This window comes from Oncorhynchus keta, chromosome 25 (assembly GCF_023373465.1).
Source record: "Oncorhynchus keta strain PuntledgeMale-10-30-2019 chromosome 25, Oket_V2, whole genome shotgun sequence".
Lineage (NCBI taxonomy): Eukaryota > Metazoa > Chordata > Actinopteri > Salmoniformes > Salmonidae > Oncorhynchus > Oncorhynchus keta.
In genome coordinates, this window is record NC_068445.1 from 38,481,441 (window position 1) to 38,498,432 (window position 16,992).

Below are 16,992 nucleotides of genomic sequence, written 5' to 3' on the forward strand. Positions count from 1 at the left end.
CTACAGACCTATATCTATTCTACCCTGCCTTTCTAAGGTCTTCGAAAGCCAAGTTAACAAACAGATTACCGACCATTTCGAATCCCACCGTACCTTCTCCACTATGCAATCTGGTTCCCAAGATGGTCATTGTTGCACCTCAGCCACGCTCAAGGTCCTAAACGATGTCATAACTGCCATCGATAAGAGATACTGTGCAGCCGTATTCATCGACCTGGCCAATGCTTTCGACTCTGTCAATCACCACATTCTTATCGGCAGACTCAACATCCTTGGTTTCTCAAATGACTGCCTCGCCTGGTTCACCAACTACTTCTCTGATAGAGTTCAGTATGTCAAATCGGAGGGCCTGTTGTCCGGACCTCTGGCAGTCTCTATGGGGGTGCCACGGGGATCAATCCTCGGGCTGACTCTCTTCTCTGTATACATCAATGATATCGCTCTTGCTGGTGGTGATTCTCTGATCCACCTCTACGCAGACGACACCATTCTGTATACTTCTGGCCCTTCTTCAGACACTGTGTTAACTAAGCTCTGGATAAGAGCGTCTGCTAAATGACTTAAATGTAAAATGTAAATGAGCTTCAATGCCATACAACACTCCTCTCGTGGCATTAATCATCTCCAATCCAAAATGAAATCTAGAATCGGCTCCCTATTTCGCAACAAAGCATCCTTCACTCATGCTGTCAAACATACCCTCGTAAAACTGACTATCCTATCAATCCTTGACTTTGGCGATGTCATTTACAAAGTAGCCTCCAACACTCTACTCAGCAATGCCCCATATACTACCCACCACTGTGACCTTTGTGCTCTCATTGGCTGGCCCTCACTTCATATTCATCGCCAAACCCACTGGCTCGAGGTCATCAAAAAGCCTTTGCTAGGTAAAGTCCCGCCTTATCTCAGCTCACTGGTCACCACAGCAACACCCACCCATAGCATGTGCTCCAGCAGGTATATCTCACTGGTCACCCCCAAAGCCAAATCCTCCTTTGGCCGCCTTTCCTTACAGTCGTCTGCTGCCAATGACTGGAACGAACTGCAAAAATCACTGAAGCTGGAGACTCATATGTCCCTCACTAACATTAAACACCAGCTGTCAGAGCAGCTCACAGATCACTGCACCTGTGCATAGCCCATCTGTAATTAGCCCATCCAACTACCTCATCCCGATATTTGTTTTGCTCCTATGCACCCCAGTATCTCTACTTGCACATTCATCTTCTGCACATCTATCACTCCAGTGTTAATGCTAAATTGTAATTATTTTGCCACCATGGCCTATTTATTGCCTCACCTCTTACCTCATTTGCACACACTGTATTAAGACTTTTTCTATTGTGTTATTGACTGTATGTTTGTTTTTGTGTAACTCTGTGTTGTTGTTTTTGTTGCACTGCTTTGCTTTATCTTGGCCAGGTCGCAGTTCTAAATGAGAACTTGTTCTCAACTTGCCTACCTGGTTAAATAAAGGTGAAATAATGGTGTTGTTTTTTTAAAACTAGAAACTACTTGGTAGGACTGACAGGCTAAAGATTTACTGAACAGCTCAGCTCAGTCTTCTCTAGAGAGGTGTTACTATATTTTACAGTCAGCGCTAGATAGCTATATCTGTCCACAAACAGTGATGTTGGACAATTGTGCTTAACACGCCTATAGAGGACACACACCCCCAACACACACATACACACACACAGAGAATGGACACTGAACACACACTGAATGGACACTGAACACACGCTGAATAGACACTGAACAGACACTGAATAGACACTGAACAGACACTGAATGGACACTGAACAGACACTGAATGGATACTGAACAGACACTGAATGGATACTGAACAGACACTGAATAGACACTGAACAGACACTGAATGGACACTGAACAGATACTGAACAGACACTGAATGGACACTGAACAGACACTGAATGGACACTGAACAGACACTGAATGGATACTGAAAAGACACTGAATGGATACTGAACAGACACTGAATGGACACTGAATGGACACTGAACAGACACTGAATGGACACTGAACGGACACTGAACAGACACTGAATGGACACTGAACGGACACTGAACGGACACTGAATGGATACTGAACAGACACTGAACGGACACTGAACAGACCTGTTACCCACCTTTAGATCTCGATGCACCACGCCCATTTGATGGCAGTGTAGCACCGCCTCCACGATCTGCTGGATGCAATGACTGCATGCAAACACCAGGGGGCGCGTGTTAGTCTGAGCAGCATAGCTACAATTCCATGCACAGGCGATAGAGGAGGCTAGGGTAAGGGGTAGATGTAGAGGTGGGGGGGGGGGTGTGAATGAAGGTAGGGGGATGAGGAGGGGGGAGGAGGAAGGTAGAGGGAGGAGGGGGGAGGAAGTGGGGAGGAGGGCGAAGGGGGGCTTCTGTCACCAGCCTTGTCCAACCCATGGCCTAGCCAAGCGAAAGGACAATAACTTGGCAGTAGAACGGCCAGTAGGTGTGTATCATGTGACTTTAGGTAAGAGTATCATCACCTGGACCTCTTTATTGTAAACAGTTCAAACCTGCCAATGAGAACGGCAGGGTAGCCTAGTGGTTAGAGCGTTGGACTAGTACTAGCTGACAAGCTGCAAATATGTCATTCTGCCCCTGAACAGGCAGTTAACCCACTGTTCCTAGGCCGTCATTGAAAATAATAATTTGTTCTTAACTGACTTGCCTAGTTAAATAAAGGTAAAATAAAAAAGAACGATCTGTTGTCAAAGATCTCACTGGATTCCACTGGCTCCATTTTGTCAAAGGGCAAAATGCTCCCTTCCTCTCTTTCATTTAGGTGACCAATGATCTTAAAGAAATGTATAGGTTTGAGCATTATGGTGGAGCCTCCTGGACTGGAGTTGGGACTAGTTGGGACTAGGGGAGGGAGGGGGGACTAGGGGAGAGAGAGGGGAGTAGGGGAGGGAGAGGGGACTTGGGGAGGGAGAGGGGACTAGGGCAGGGAGAGGGGACTAGGGGAGGGAGGGGGGACTAGGGGAGGCAGAGGGGAGGGAGAAGGGAGAGGGGACTAGGGGAGGGAGGGGGACTAGGGGAGGGAGAAGGAGAGGGGACTAGGGGAGGGAGGGGGAGGGAGAAGGGTGAGGGGACTAGGGGAGGGAGGGGGACTAGGGGGGAGGGAGGGGGACTAGGGAGGGGAGGGAGAGGGGAGGGAGGGGGACTAGGGAGGGAGAAGGAGAGGGGACTAGGGGAGGGAGAGGGGAGGGAGAAGGGACTAGGGGAGGGAGGGGGACTAAGGGAGGGAGAAGGGAGAGGGGACTAGGGGAGGGAGGGGGACTAGGGGAGGGAGAGGGGAGTAAGGGAGGGAGAAGGGACTAGGGGAGGGATAGGGACTAGGGGAGGGAGAAGGGAGAGGGGACTAGGGGAGGGAGAGGGGAGTAAGGGAGGGAGAAGGGACTAGGGCAGGGAGAGGGGACTAGGGAGGGAGGGGGACTAGGGGAGGCAGAGGGGAGGGAGAAGGGAGAGGGGACTAGGGGAGGGAGGGGGGACTAGGGGAGGGAGAAGGGAGAGGGGACTAGGGGAGGGAGGGGGGAGGGAGAAGGGTGAGGGGACTAGGGGAGGGAGGGGGGACTAGGGGAGGGAGAAGGGAGAGGGGACTAGGGGAGGGAGAAGGGACTAGGGGAGGGAGGGGGACTAGGGGAGGGAGGGGGACTAGGGGAGGGAGAAGGGAGAGGGGACTAGGGAGGGAGAGGGGACTAAGGGAGGGACAAGGTAGAGGATGTGGTAAGGGGTATGGCTTTCTATCCCACAGCTAAAAACAACACATTGAAAAGATTATCTTAAGACCAACAGCATGTTGTGTACCTATCCTGCCTTCTGCTGACACAACTGGCACCATTGTGTCTTTTCAGACACAGACCACATGACCTACAGGCTAAAAATACATGGATGGAAAAACTAAACATATACAGTAAAAAAAAGTATGGACTGGACTGGTGTAGTTATGATGAGGTCTGGACTGGTGTAGTTATGATGAGGTCTGGACTGGTGTAGTTATGATGAGGTCTGGACTGGTGTAGTTACGATGAGGCCTGAACTGGTGTAGTTATGATGAGGTCTGGACTGGTGTAGTTACGATGAGGCCTGAACTGGTGTAGTTATGATGAGGTCTGGACTGGTGTAGTTACGATGAGGCCTGAACTGGTGTAGTTATGATGAGGTCTGGACTGGTGTAGTTACGATGGAGTCTGGACTGGTGTAGTTATGATGGGGTCTGGACTGGTGTAGGGATGGGGTCTGGACTGGTGTAGTTATGATGGAGTCTGGACTGGTGTAGTTATGATGGAGTCTGGACTGGATGTAGTTATGATAGAGTCTGGACTGGTGTAGTTATGATGGGGTCTGGACTGGTGTAGTTATGATGGAGTCTGGACTGGTGTAGTTATGATGGAGTCTGGACTGGATGTAGTTATGATGGAGTCTGGACTGGTGTAGTTATGATGGGGTCTGGACTGGTGTAGTTATGATGGAGTCTGGACTGGTGTAGTTATGATGGAGTCTGGACTGGTGTAGTTATGATGGAGTCTGGACTGGATGTAGTTATGATGAGGTCTCGACTGGTGTAGTTATGATGGAGTCTGGACTGGTGTAGTTACGATGAGGCCTGAACTGGTGTAGTTATGATGGAGTCTGGACTGGATGTAGTTATGATGGAGTCTGGACTGGTGTAGTTATGATGGAGTCTGGACTGGATGTAGTTATGATGGAGTCTGGACTGGTGTAGTTATGATGGAGTCTGGACTGGTGTAGTTATGATGGAGTCTGGACTGGATGTAGTTATGATGGAGTCTGGACTGGTGTAGTTACGATGAGGCCTGAACTGGTGTAGTTATGATGGAGTCTGGACTGGTGTAGTTATGATGGAGTCTGGACTGGATGTAGTTATGATGGATTCTGGACTGGTGTAGTTATGATGGGGTCTGGACTGGTGTAGTTATGATGGATTCTGGACATGTAGTTATGATGGAGTCTGGACTGGTGTAGTTATGATGGAGTCTGGACTGGATGTAGTTATGATGGAGTCTGGACTGGATGTAGTTATGATTAGTCTGGACTGGATGTAGTTATGATGGATTCTGAACTGGTGTAGTTATGATGGAGTCTGGACTGGTGTAGTTATGATGGAGTCTGAACTGGTGTAGTTATGATGGAGTCTGGACTGGAAGTTATGATGGAGTCTGGACTGGTGTAGTTATGATGAGGCCTGAAAGTTATGATGGAGTCTGGACTGGATGTAGTTATGATGGAGTCTGGACTATTATGATGGAGTCTGGACTGGATGTAGTTATGATGGAGTCTGGAAAAGTTATGATGGAGTCTGGACTGGTGTAGTTATGATGGATTCTGGATGTAGTTATGATGGAGTCTGGACTGGATGTAGTTATGATGGAGTCTGGACTGGATGTAGTTATGATGGAGTCTGGACTGGATGTAGTTATGATGGAGTCTGGACTGGTGTAGTTATGATGGAGTCTGGACTGGATGTAGTTATGATGAGGTCTCGACTGGTGTAGTTATGATGGAGTCTGGACTGGTGTAGTTACGATGAGGCCTGAACTGGTGTAGTTATGATGGAGTCTGGACTGGATGTAGTTATGATGGAGTCTGGACTGGTGTAGTTATGATGGAGTCTGGACTGGATGTAGTTATGATGGAGTCTGGACTGGTGTAGTTATGATGGAGTCTGGACTGGTGTAGTTATGATGGAGTCTGGACTGGATGTAGTTATGATGGAGTCTGGACTGGTGTAGTTACGATGAGGCCTGAACTGGTGTAGTTATGATGGAGTCTGGACTGGTGTAGTTATGATGGAGTCTGGACTGGTGTAGTTATGATGGAGTCTGGACTGGATGTAGTTATGATGGATTCTGGACTGGTGTAGTTATGATGGAGTCTGGACTAGTTACGATGGGGTCTGGACTGGTGTAGTTATGATGGAGTCTGACTGGATGTAGTTATGATGGAGTCTGGACTGGTGTAGTTATGATGAGGTCTGGACTGGATGTAGTTATGATGGAGTCTGGACTGGATGTAGTTATGATGGAGTCTGACTGGATGTAGTTATGATGGAGTCTGGACTGGATGTAGTTATGATGGAGTCTGGACTGGTGTAGTTATGATGGAGTCTGGACTGGTGTAGTTATGATGGAGTCTGACTGGATGTAGTTATGATGGAGTCTGGACTGGATGTAGTTATGATGGAGTCTGGACTGATGTAGTTATGATGGAGTCTGGACTGGTGTAGTTATGATGGAGTCTGGACTGGATGTAGTTATGATGGAGTCTGGACTGGATGTAGTTACGATGAGGCCTGAACTGGTGTAGTTATGATGGAGTCTGGACTGGATGTAGTTATGATGGAGTCTGGACTGGATGTAGTTATGATGGAGTCTGGACTGGTGTAGTTATGATGGAGTCTGGACTGGTGTAGTTATGATGGAGTCTGGACTGGATGTAGTTATGATGGAGTCTGGACTGGATGTAGTTATGATGGGGTCTGGACTGGTGTAGTTATGATGGAGTCTGGACTGGTGTAGTTATGATGGAGTCTGGACTGGTGTAGTTATGATGGAGTCTGGACTGGTGTAGTTATGATGGAGTCTGGACTGGATGGTGATGGAGTCTGGACTGGATGTAGTTATGATGGAGTCTGGACTGGTGTAGTTATGATGGAGTCTGACTGGTGTAGTTATGATGGAGTCTGGACTGGATGTAGTTACGATGAGGCCTGAACTGGTGTAGTTATGATGGATTCTGGACTGGATGTAGTTATGATGGAGTCTGGACTGGTGTAGTTATGATGGGGTCTGGACTGGATGTAGTTATGATGAGGTCTGGACTGGATGTAGTTATGATGGAGTCTGGACTGTAGTTATGATGGAGTCTGGACTGGTGTAGATGGAGTCTGGACTGGTGTAGTTATGATGGAGTCTGGACTGGTGTAGTTACGATGGAGTCTGGACTGGATGTAGTTATGATGGAGTCTGGACTGGTGTAGTTATGATGGAGTCTGGACTGGTGTAGTTATGATGAGGTCTGGACTGGTGGCGCTCCTAGTGGCACTTTAATGCAGGCAAACTTAAGTCCGTTTTACCTCATTTCAACATGCATGTTACATGTGCAACCATAGGAAAAAAAACTCTAGACCAACTCTAATCCACACACAGGGATGAGTACAAAGCTCTCCCTCGCCTTCCATTTGGCAAATGTGACCATAATTATATCTTCCTGATTCCTGCTTACAAGCAAAACCTAAAGCAGGAAGTAGCAGTGACTCTCAATCACACTCCACACTGCCCTTTCCCACCTGGACAAAAGGAACACCTATGTGAGAATGCTGTTCATTGACTACAACTCAGTGTTCAACACCATAGTGTTCAAATCTGTACAAAATACTGTAAAACTCATAATCTGTCAGTGTGGTATAATTTGACACTATTCCTCAACAAGATGTGTTAGAAAAATGTGATTTAAAAAAAAACTAGTTGTTACTCAAATCGTTAGTCGCTCATTAAAAAACAATTTCTGAGTCTGGTATTGCAGGTTACTCGTTGCCAGTGTGAAATTGCCTGTCTAAACAGGGAAATAATTGTTCAGTAGGCTAAGTAAATTCCCCTTGCTTTCTAAACACATGGCACACATCTTAGGTTGGTATCAGACCGTAATGGTTTATGTTAGAGAAAAGAATGCTATAGTATCTATCCTGTCAGCTATATACCCCCAGGCTTAGGTGAAGTTGTTGTTGAGTGCTGTAGCGTAGCTGAATATGTGCCCTGAGATGCTTTCCAATGGGAGAAGGGGAGGAGTCAGGGGGAGGAGTCAGGGGGGGAAGCGATGGAGATCAAAGTGAACAAGGGAAACCTGGGCCCTGCTGGGATATCAAACCGTGATGAGTTGGTCTGCATCTCAAATTGCACCCTATTCCCTACACAGGGCTCATAGGGTTGGGGGCAAAAATGGTGTACTACATACAGAATAGGGTGTCATTTGGGACACGCCTTGGACAGAGGAAAGGTCACTGCAGCCTGAGAAGCTGGGCATGTGCACTGGGGTGACGGTTTGAGAGGACTGGAGCGGGGACAAAGTTTTGGGGAGGGAGTGGGAGTCAGGGGGGGAAGTCAGTGAATCAGCACAACAAGAAGAAATTAACCTCTGATAGATTAATAGTGTAGAACATTTAAACAAACAGAAACTAGACAGAGCAACAGACAAACTGACGAACTGATCGACGGACACACGGATAGACAGACTGAGACAGAGGAGGGGCCTGCAGGCAGAGGTGCAGGGGTTGAGGGTGGGGGGGCAGGCAGAGGTGCAGGGGTTGAGGGTGGGGGGCAGGCAGAGGTGCAGGGGTTGGGGGCAGGCAGAGGTGCAAGGGTTGAGGGTGGGGGGCAGGCAGAGGTGCAGGGGTTGAGGGTGGGGGGCAGTCAGAGGTGCAGGGGTTGAGGGGCAGGCAGAGGTGCAAGGGTTGAGGGTGGGGGGCAGGCAGAGAGGTGCAGGGGTTGAGGAGGGTGGGGGGGGTAGTCAGAGGTGCAGGGGTTGAGGAGGGTGCGGGGGCAGTCAGAGGGTTGAGGAGGGTGGGGCAGTCAGAGGTGCAGGGGTTGAGGTGGGTGGGGGCAGTCAGAGGTGCAGGGGTTGAGGAGGGTGGGGGGGGCAGTCAGAGGTGCAGGGGTTGAGGGGGTGGGGGGCAGTCAGAGGTGCAGGGGTTGGGTGGGGGGGGCAGAGGTGCAGGGGTTGAGGGTGGTGGGGGAGGGGGCAGAGGTGCAGGGGTTGAGGAGGGTGGGGGGTAGTCAGAGGTGCAGGGGTTGAGGAGGGTGCGGAGGGCAGTCAGAGGGTTGAGGAGGGTGGGGCAGTCAGAGGTGCAGGGGTTGAGGGTGGTGGGGGGCAGAGGTGCAGGGGTTGAGGAGGGTGGGGGGTTGTCAGAGGTGCAGGGGTTGAGGGTGGTGCGGGGGCAGTCAGAGGGTTGAGGAGGGTGGGACAGTCAGAGGTGCAGGGGTTGAGGGTGGGGGGGGCAGTCAGAGGTGCAGGGGTTGAGGAGGGTGGGGGGGCAGTCAGAGGTGCAGGGGTTGAGGAGTGTGGGGGGCAGTCAGAGGTGCAGGGGTTGAGGAGGGTGCGGAGGGCAGTCAGAGGGTTGAGGAGGGTGGGGCAGTCAGAGGTGCAGGGGTTGAGGGTGGTGGGGGGCAGCAGAGGTGCAGGGGTTGTGGAGGGTGGGGGGTTGTCAGAGGTGCAGGGGTTGAGGAGGGTGCGGGGGCAGTCAGAGGGTTGAGGAGGGTGGGACAGTCAGAGGTGCAGGGGTTGAGGAGGGTGGGGGGCAGTCAGAGGTGCAGGGGTTGAGGAGGGTGGGGGGCAGTCAGAGGTGCAGGGGTTGAGGGTGGTGGGGGGCAGAGGTGCAGGGGTTGAGGGGGGGGGGCAGTCAGAGGTGCAGGGGTTGAGGGAGGGGGGGCAGGCAGAGGTGCAGGGGTGAGGAGGGGTGGGGCAGGCAGAGGTGCAGGGGTTGAGGGGTGGGGGCAGGCAGAGGTGCAGGGGTTGAGGGGGCAGAGGTGCAGGGGTTGAGGGTGGGAGGGGGCAGGCAGAGGTGCAGGGGTTGAGAGGGTGGGAGGGGGCAGGCAGAGGTGCAGGGGTTGAGGGTGGGGGGCAGTCAGAGGTGCAGGGGTTGGGGGCAGGCAGAGGTGCAAGGGTTGAGGGTGGGGGGCAGGCAGAGGTGCAGGGGTTGAGGGTGGGGGGGGCAGGCAGAGGTGCAGGGGTTGAGGGTGGGGGGCAGGCAGAGGTGCAGGGGTTGAGGGTCGTGGGGCAGGCAGAGGTGCAGGGGTTGAGGGTGGGGGCAGGCAGAGGTGCAGGGGTTGAGGGTGGGGGCAGGCAGAGGTGCAGGGGTTGAGGGGGCAGAGGTGCAGGGGTTGAGGGTGGGAGGGGGCAGGCAGAGGTGCAGGGGTTGAGAGGGTGGGAGGGGGCAGGCAGAGGTGCAAGGGTTGAGGGTGGGGGGCAGTCAGAGGTGCAGGGGTTGAGGGGCAGGCAGAGGTGCAAGGGTTGAGGGTGGGGGGGCAGGCAGAGGTGCAGGGGTTGAGGAGGGTGGGGGGGGTAGTCAGAGGTGCAGGGGTTGAGGAGGGTGCGGGGGGCAGTCAGAGGGTTGAGGAGGGTGGGGCAGTCAGAGGTGCAGGGGTTGAGGAGGGTGGGGGGGCAGTCAGAGGTGCAGGGGTTGAGGAGGGTGGGGGGCAGTCAGAGGTGCAGGGGTTGAGGAGGGTGGGGGGCAGTCAGAGGTGCAGGGGTTGAGGTTGGTGGGGGGCAGAGGTGCAGGGGTTGAGGGTGGTGGGGGGGGGGCAGAGGTGCAGGGGTTGAGTAGGGTGGGGGGTAGTCAGAGGTGCAGGGGTTGAGGAGGGTGCGGAGGGCAGTCAGAGGGTTGAGGAGGGTGGGGCAGTCAGAGGTGCAGGGGTTGAGGGTGGTGGGGGGGGCAAAGGTGCAGGGGTTGAGGAGGGTGGGGGGCAGTCAGAGGGTTGAGGAGGTGGGGGGACAGTCAGAGGTGCAGGGGTTGAGGAGGGTGGGGGGGCAGTCAGAGGTGCAGGGGTTGAGGAGGGTGGGGGGGCAGTCAGAGGTGCAGGGGTTGAGGAGGGTGGGGGGCAGTCAGAGGTGCAGGGGTTGAGGAGGGTGGGGGGCAGTCAGAGGTGCAGGGGTTGAGGGTGGGGGGCAGGCAGAGGTGCAGGGGTTGAGAGGGTGGGGGGGCAGGCAGAGGTGCAGGGGTTGAGGAGGGGGGGGGTCAGGCAGAGGTGCAAGGGTTGAGGGTGGGGGGGGCAGTCAGAGGTGCAGGGGTTGAGGGGCAGGCAGAGGTGCAAGGGTTGAGGGTGGGGGGCAGGCAGAGATGCAGGGGTTGAGGAGGGTTGGGGGGGGGTAGTCAGAGGTGCAGGGGTTGAGGGGGTGCGGGGGCAGACAGAGGGTTGAGGAGGTTGAGGGGGGCATTCAGAGGTGCAGGGGTTGAGGAGGGTGGGGGGGGCAGAGGTGCAGGGGTTGAGGAGGGTGGGGGGTAGTCAGAGCTGCAGGGGTTGAGGAGGGTGCGGGGTGCTGTCAGAGGGTTGAGGAGGGTGGGGCAGTCAGAGCTGCAGGGGTTGAGGGTGGTGGGGGGCAGAGGTGCAGGGTTGTGTAGGGTGGGGGGTTGTCAGAGTGCAGGGGTTGAGGAGGGTGCGGGGGCAGTCAGAGGGTTGAGGAGGGTGGGGCAGTCAGAGGTGCAGGGGTTGAGGAGGGTGGGGGGGCAGTCAGAGGGGTTGAGGAGGGTGGGGGGCAGTCAGAGGTGCAGGGGTTGAGGAGGGTGGGGGGCAGTCAGAGGTGCAGGGGTTGAGGAGGGTGGGGGGCAGTCAGAGGTGCAGGGGTTAAGGGTGGTGGGGGGGCAGAGAAAGGAGGGAAGTTGGTTTCTAGACATACTGACCTTCAGGTCCCTGTGCACTATGTCATGTTGGTGAATGTGATGAACACTGTCTAGAATCTGGGTGATACAATGACTGTGAAGACAAAACAGAGAGAAGGAGAGGAGAGGAGGGAGAGATGGAGGGAGGGAGGGCAAGGTGGAAGGAGAGAGGATAAGAAGGTGGAGGAGACAAGTGAACATAATGATGTGAAACTGAAGTGAAAAAAGAATGTCCAAATTGATGGACAGAAAGGAGGAGAGGAGGAGAAGAGTTGATAGAGATGTTTGAGTCAGAATAGTACAGGAAAAGTGAGGAGGAGGGAGTGAGAGATGGGAGGAACAGGGAGACGGAGGGAGAAATTAAAGGAGGGGAAGTGAATAAATGCAGTGAGGAGTGAGGAGACAAAACTGTTTTAAACATGATGAGACACAAGACTAACAACAACAGCACAGCCAGACAAACTCAGAAGACAGAGAGAAAGGAAAGAGAGAGGAAAGAGAGAGGAGAGAGAGAGAGACAGAGACAGAGAGAGAGAGAGAGAGAGAGAGAGAGAGAGAGAGAGAGACAGAGAGAGAGAGAGAGAGAGAGAGAGAGAGAGAGAGAGAGAGAGAGAGAGAGAGAGAGAGAGAGAGAGAGAGAGAGAGAGAGAGAGAGAGAGAGAGAGAGAGAGAGAGAGAGAGAGAGAGAGAGAGAGAGAGGGGGAGGAGAGAGAGAGAGAGAGAGAGAGAGAGAGAGAGAGAGAGAGAGAGAGAGAGAGAGAGAGAGAGAGAGACAGAGAGAGAGAGAGAGAGAAAGAGTGAGGGGAGAATGATAAATATACAGAGAGGGAAGATAGAGAGAAAGAAAAGAGAGAAGCTGAGAGGGTGAAGGAGGATGAGTGAGTGAAAGGGATGGGAAGAGTGAGAGAGAAAGCAGGCGTGAGGAAGCGAGCGAGGCAGAGATGACAGCAGGGGATCGATGTGGAACTGGTATTTAAACTAACCAGTGGATGGAAAGAATAGCAGTGTGAGTGAAGTGAAGAGGTTAATGTGCCTTTCCACCCTGTGTGTGATGTGCAGTGAAGGAGTTCAATGTACTGGTTATACTGTGACTAACGGCAGGATATACTGTGACTAACAGCAGGATATACTGTGACTAACAGCAGGATATACTGTGACTAATAGCAGGATATACTGTGACTAATAGCAGGATATACTGTGACTAATAGCAGGATATACTGTGACTAACAGCAGGTTATACTGTGACTAACAGCAGGATATACTGTGACTAACAGCAGGTTATACTGTGACTAACAGCAGGATATACTGTGACTAACAGCAGGATATACTGTGACTAACAGCAGGATATACTGTGACTAACAGCAGGATATACTGTGACTAACGGCAGGATATACTGTGACTAACAGCAGGATATACTGTGACTAACAGCAGGATATACTGTGACTAACAGCAGGATATACTGTGACTAACAGCAGGATATACTGTGACTAACAGCAGGATATACTGTGACTAACAGCAGGATATACTGTGACTAACAGCAGGATATACTGTGACTAATAGCAGGATATACTGTGACTAATAGCAGGATATACTGTGACTAATAGCAGGATATACTGTGACTAACAGCAGGATATACTGTGACTAACAGCAGGATATACTGTGACTAACAGCAGGATATACTGTGACTAACAGCAGGATATACTGTGACTAACAGCAGGATATACTGTGACTAACAGCAGGTTATACTGTGACTAACAGCAGGATATACTGTGACTAACAGCAGGATATACTGTGACTAACAGCAGGATATACTGTGACTAACAGCAGGATATACTGTGACTAACAGCAGGATATACTGTGACTAACAGCAGGATATACTGTGACTAACAGCAGGATATACTGTGACTAATAGCAGGATATACTGTGACTAACAGCAGGATATACTGTGACAGCAATAGCAGGATATACTGTGACTAACAGCAGGATATACTGTGACTAACAGCAGGATATACTGTGACTAACAGCAGGTTATACTGTGACTAACAGCAGGATATACTGTGACTAACAGCAGGTTATACTGTGACTAACAGCAGGATATACTGTGACTAACAGCAGGATATACTGTGACTAACAGCAGGTTATACTGTGACTAACAGCAGGATATACTGTGACTAACAGCAGGATATACTGTGACTAACAGCAGGATATACTGTGACTAACAGCAGGATATACTGTGACTAACAGCAGGATATACTGTGACTAACAGCAGGATATACTGTGACTAACAGCAGGATATACTGTGACTAACAGCAGGATATACTGTGACTAACAGCAGGATATACTGTGACTAATAGCAGGATATACTGTGACGAACAGCAGAATATACTGTGACTAACAGCAGGATATACTGTGACTAACAGCAGGATATAACATGACTAATAGCAGGATATACTGTGACTAATAGCAGGATATAACGTGACTAATAGTAAGATATACTGTGACTAACAGCAGGATATACTGTGACTAACAGCAGGATATACTGTGACTAACAGCAGGATATACTGTGACTAACAGCAGGATATACTGTGACGAACAGCAGGATATACTGTGACTAACAGCAGGATATACTGTGACTAATAGCAGGATATACTGTGACTAATAGCAGGATATACTGTGACTAACAGCAGGATATACTGTGACTAACGGCAGGATATACTGTGACTAATAGCAGGATATACTGTGACTAACAGCAGGATATACTGTGACTAACAGCAGGATATACTGTGACTAACAGCAGGATATAACGTGACTAACAGCAGGATATACTGTGACTAACAGCAGGATATACTGTGACTAACAGCAGGATATACTGTGACTAACAGCAGGATATACTGTGACTTACAGCAGGATATACTGTGACTAACAGCAGGATATACTGTGACTAACAGCAGGATATACTGTGACTAACAGCAGGATATACTGTGACTAACAGCAGGATATATTGTGACTAACAGCAGTATATACTGTGACTAACAGCAGGATATACTGTGACGAACAGCAGGATATACTGTGACTAACAGCAGGATATACTGTGACTAACAGCAGGATATAACGTGACTAACAGCAGGATATACTGTGACTAACAGCAGGATATAACGTGACTAACAGCAGGATATACTGTGACTAACAGCAGGATATACTGTGACTAACAGCAGGATATACTGTGACTAACAGCAGGATATACTGTGACTAACAGCAGGTTATACTGTGACTAATAGCAGGATATACTGTGACTAACAGCAGGTTATACTGTGACTAACAGCAGGTTATATTGTGACTAACAGCAGTATATACTGTGACTAACAGCAGGATATACTGTGACGAACAGCAGGATATACTGTGACTAATAGCAGGATATACTGTGACTAACAGCAGGATATAACGTGACTAACAGCAGGATATACTGTGACTAACAGCAGGATATGATGGGACTAATAGCAGGATATAAGTTGACTAATACATAGGAGTAGAGGAGGAGAATAGGAGTAGAGACAGATATGCATTATACTGTAGAGCTCTCTCTCTCTCTCTCTCTCTCTCTCTCTCTCTCTCTCTCTCTCTCAGACCCTAAGGAAGACAGATCAACCGCAGTTGCTCTCTTCAGCCTGCCCACATATGCGACTGGGTCAGCCGGTTTGAGCCACAATGTTGCTCGTGTCTCAGAAGGACAGAAAACAGATACTGGGAAGTGGAATCACTGGATGTAGTCCTTGCGTCTCAATCAGATATTGATTGTATTCTGGTTATTATCAACAGGGCCCGTTTCAGGCATAAGCGACATATGAGACTTGTAGTAATCATGGCTGAATAGCAATGGGGAAGGTGCTTTTTTTAGTCATTTTCACGCAGAAATCATATTAACATGGCATAAGTCATTACAAAATGTGCGTAAAACTTAACTTCAGAACACCCAGGAGAGCCATTAAAATGTTTTGCTGTGAGGTGGAGCCCCTGCCCCCCCCTTGCTTAGGGCTCCCAAGAGGCTTTTCCACATGGCTGATAATATGGAAATCATTTATCTTGTGTTTAATAACAGAAAACACTTTACATCCTGTTCTACATATGTGTTTTGTCACGGCAACACCAGTACATGACGGCAAAAAAACATTTGAAACTATTAAAACAAATTACCTGAGTGTGTGGCTAATTATGCCAGCTAATTAAAGGCCCACTTATTGCTGGTCTCCTATGAAAAATGGGGCAGGGCTGACCTGGATGACTGACTGACTGACTGACACACACACACACACACAGAGAGAGAGAGACACGCACGCACACACACGAACACAGACTCACATACCAGCAAAATTAAGAGACTTGTGAGGTCTCAGATACAGTACTGCACATTTACAGTACAGTACAGACACCTGCCTTGATGATTTACAGTACAGTACAGACACCTGCCTTCATTTACAGTACAATTTACAGTACAGTACAGACACCTGCCTTTATGAATTACAGTACAGACACCTGCCTTCATTTACAATATAATTTACAGTACAGTCATCTGCCTTGATGATTTACAGTACAGTACAGACACCTGCCTTCATTTACATTACAATTTACAGTACAGTACAGACACCTGTCTGCATTTACAATATAATTTACAGTACAGTCACCTACCTTTATGAATTACAGTACAGTACAGACACCTGCCTTCATTTACAATCATTTACAGTACAGACACCTGCCTTCATTTACAGTACAATTTACAATACAGACACCCTCCATCATTTGCAGTACCATTTACAATACAGACACCTGCCTTCATTTACAATATAATTTACAGTACAGACACCTGCCTTCATTTACAATATAATTACCAGTACAGACACCTGCCTTCATTTACAGTACCATTTACAGTACAGACACCTGCCTTCATTTACGGTACAGACACCTGCCTTCATCTACAGTACAATTTACAGTACAGACACCTGCCTTCATTTACAATATAATTACCAGTACAGACACCTGCCTTCATTTACAGTACCATTTACAGTACAGACACATGCCTTCATTTACAATATAATTACCAGTACAGACACCTGCCTTCATTTACAGTACCATTTACAGTACAGACACCTGCCTTCATTTACAATATAATTACCAGTACAGACACCTGCCTTCATTTACAGTACCATTTACAGTACAGACACCCGCCTTCATTTGCAGTACCATTTACAGTACAGACACCTGCCTTAATTTACAGTACCATTTACAGTACAGACACCTGCCTGCATTTACAGTACAAATTACAGTACAGTACAGACACATGCCTTCATTTACAATATAATTTACAGTACAGACACGTGCCTTCATCTACAGTACAATTTACAGTCCAGTACAGACACCTGCCTTCATTTACAGTACCATTTACAGTACAGTCACCTGCCTTGCTGATTTACAGTACAGACACCTGCCTTCATTTTCAGTACCATTTACAGTACGGACACCTGCCTTCACTTACAGTACAATTTACAGTAC

At 49.6% G+C, this 16,992-nt stretch overlaps 1 protein-coding gene across 25 annotated transcripts in view; it reads right to left on the minus strand.

The window, feature by feature from the left end:
* LOC118380890 (calcium/calmodulin-dependent protein kinase type II subunit beta-like) overlaps positions 1–16,992 on the minus strand; it is a 181,478-nt gene that overhangs the window by 101,136 nt on the left and 63,350 nt on the right. For 14 of the 25 annotated variants that reach the window (XM_052479249.1, XM_052479246.1, XM_052479240.1 and 11 more), the window contains exon 6: positions 11,470–11,542. In XM_052479249.1, the coding sequence (XP_052335209.1) occupies positions 11,470–11,542 (73 nt within the window). Of the gene's footprint in view, positions 1–2,152; positions 2,226–11,469; positions 11,543–16,992 lie in introns of those variants that run through there. The other 11 variants (XM_052479248.1, XM_052479245.1, XM_052479241.1 and 8 more) reach the window with 2 other exon arrangements.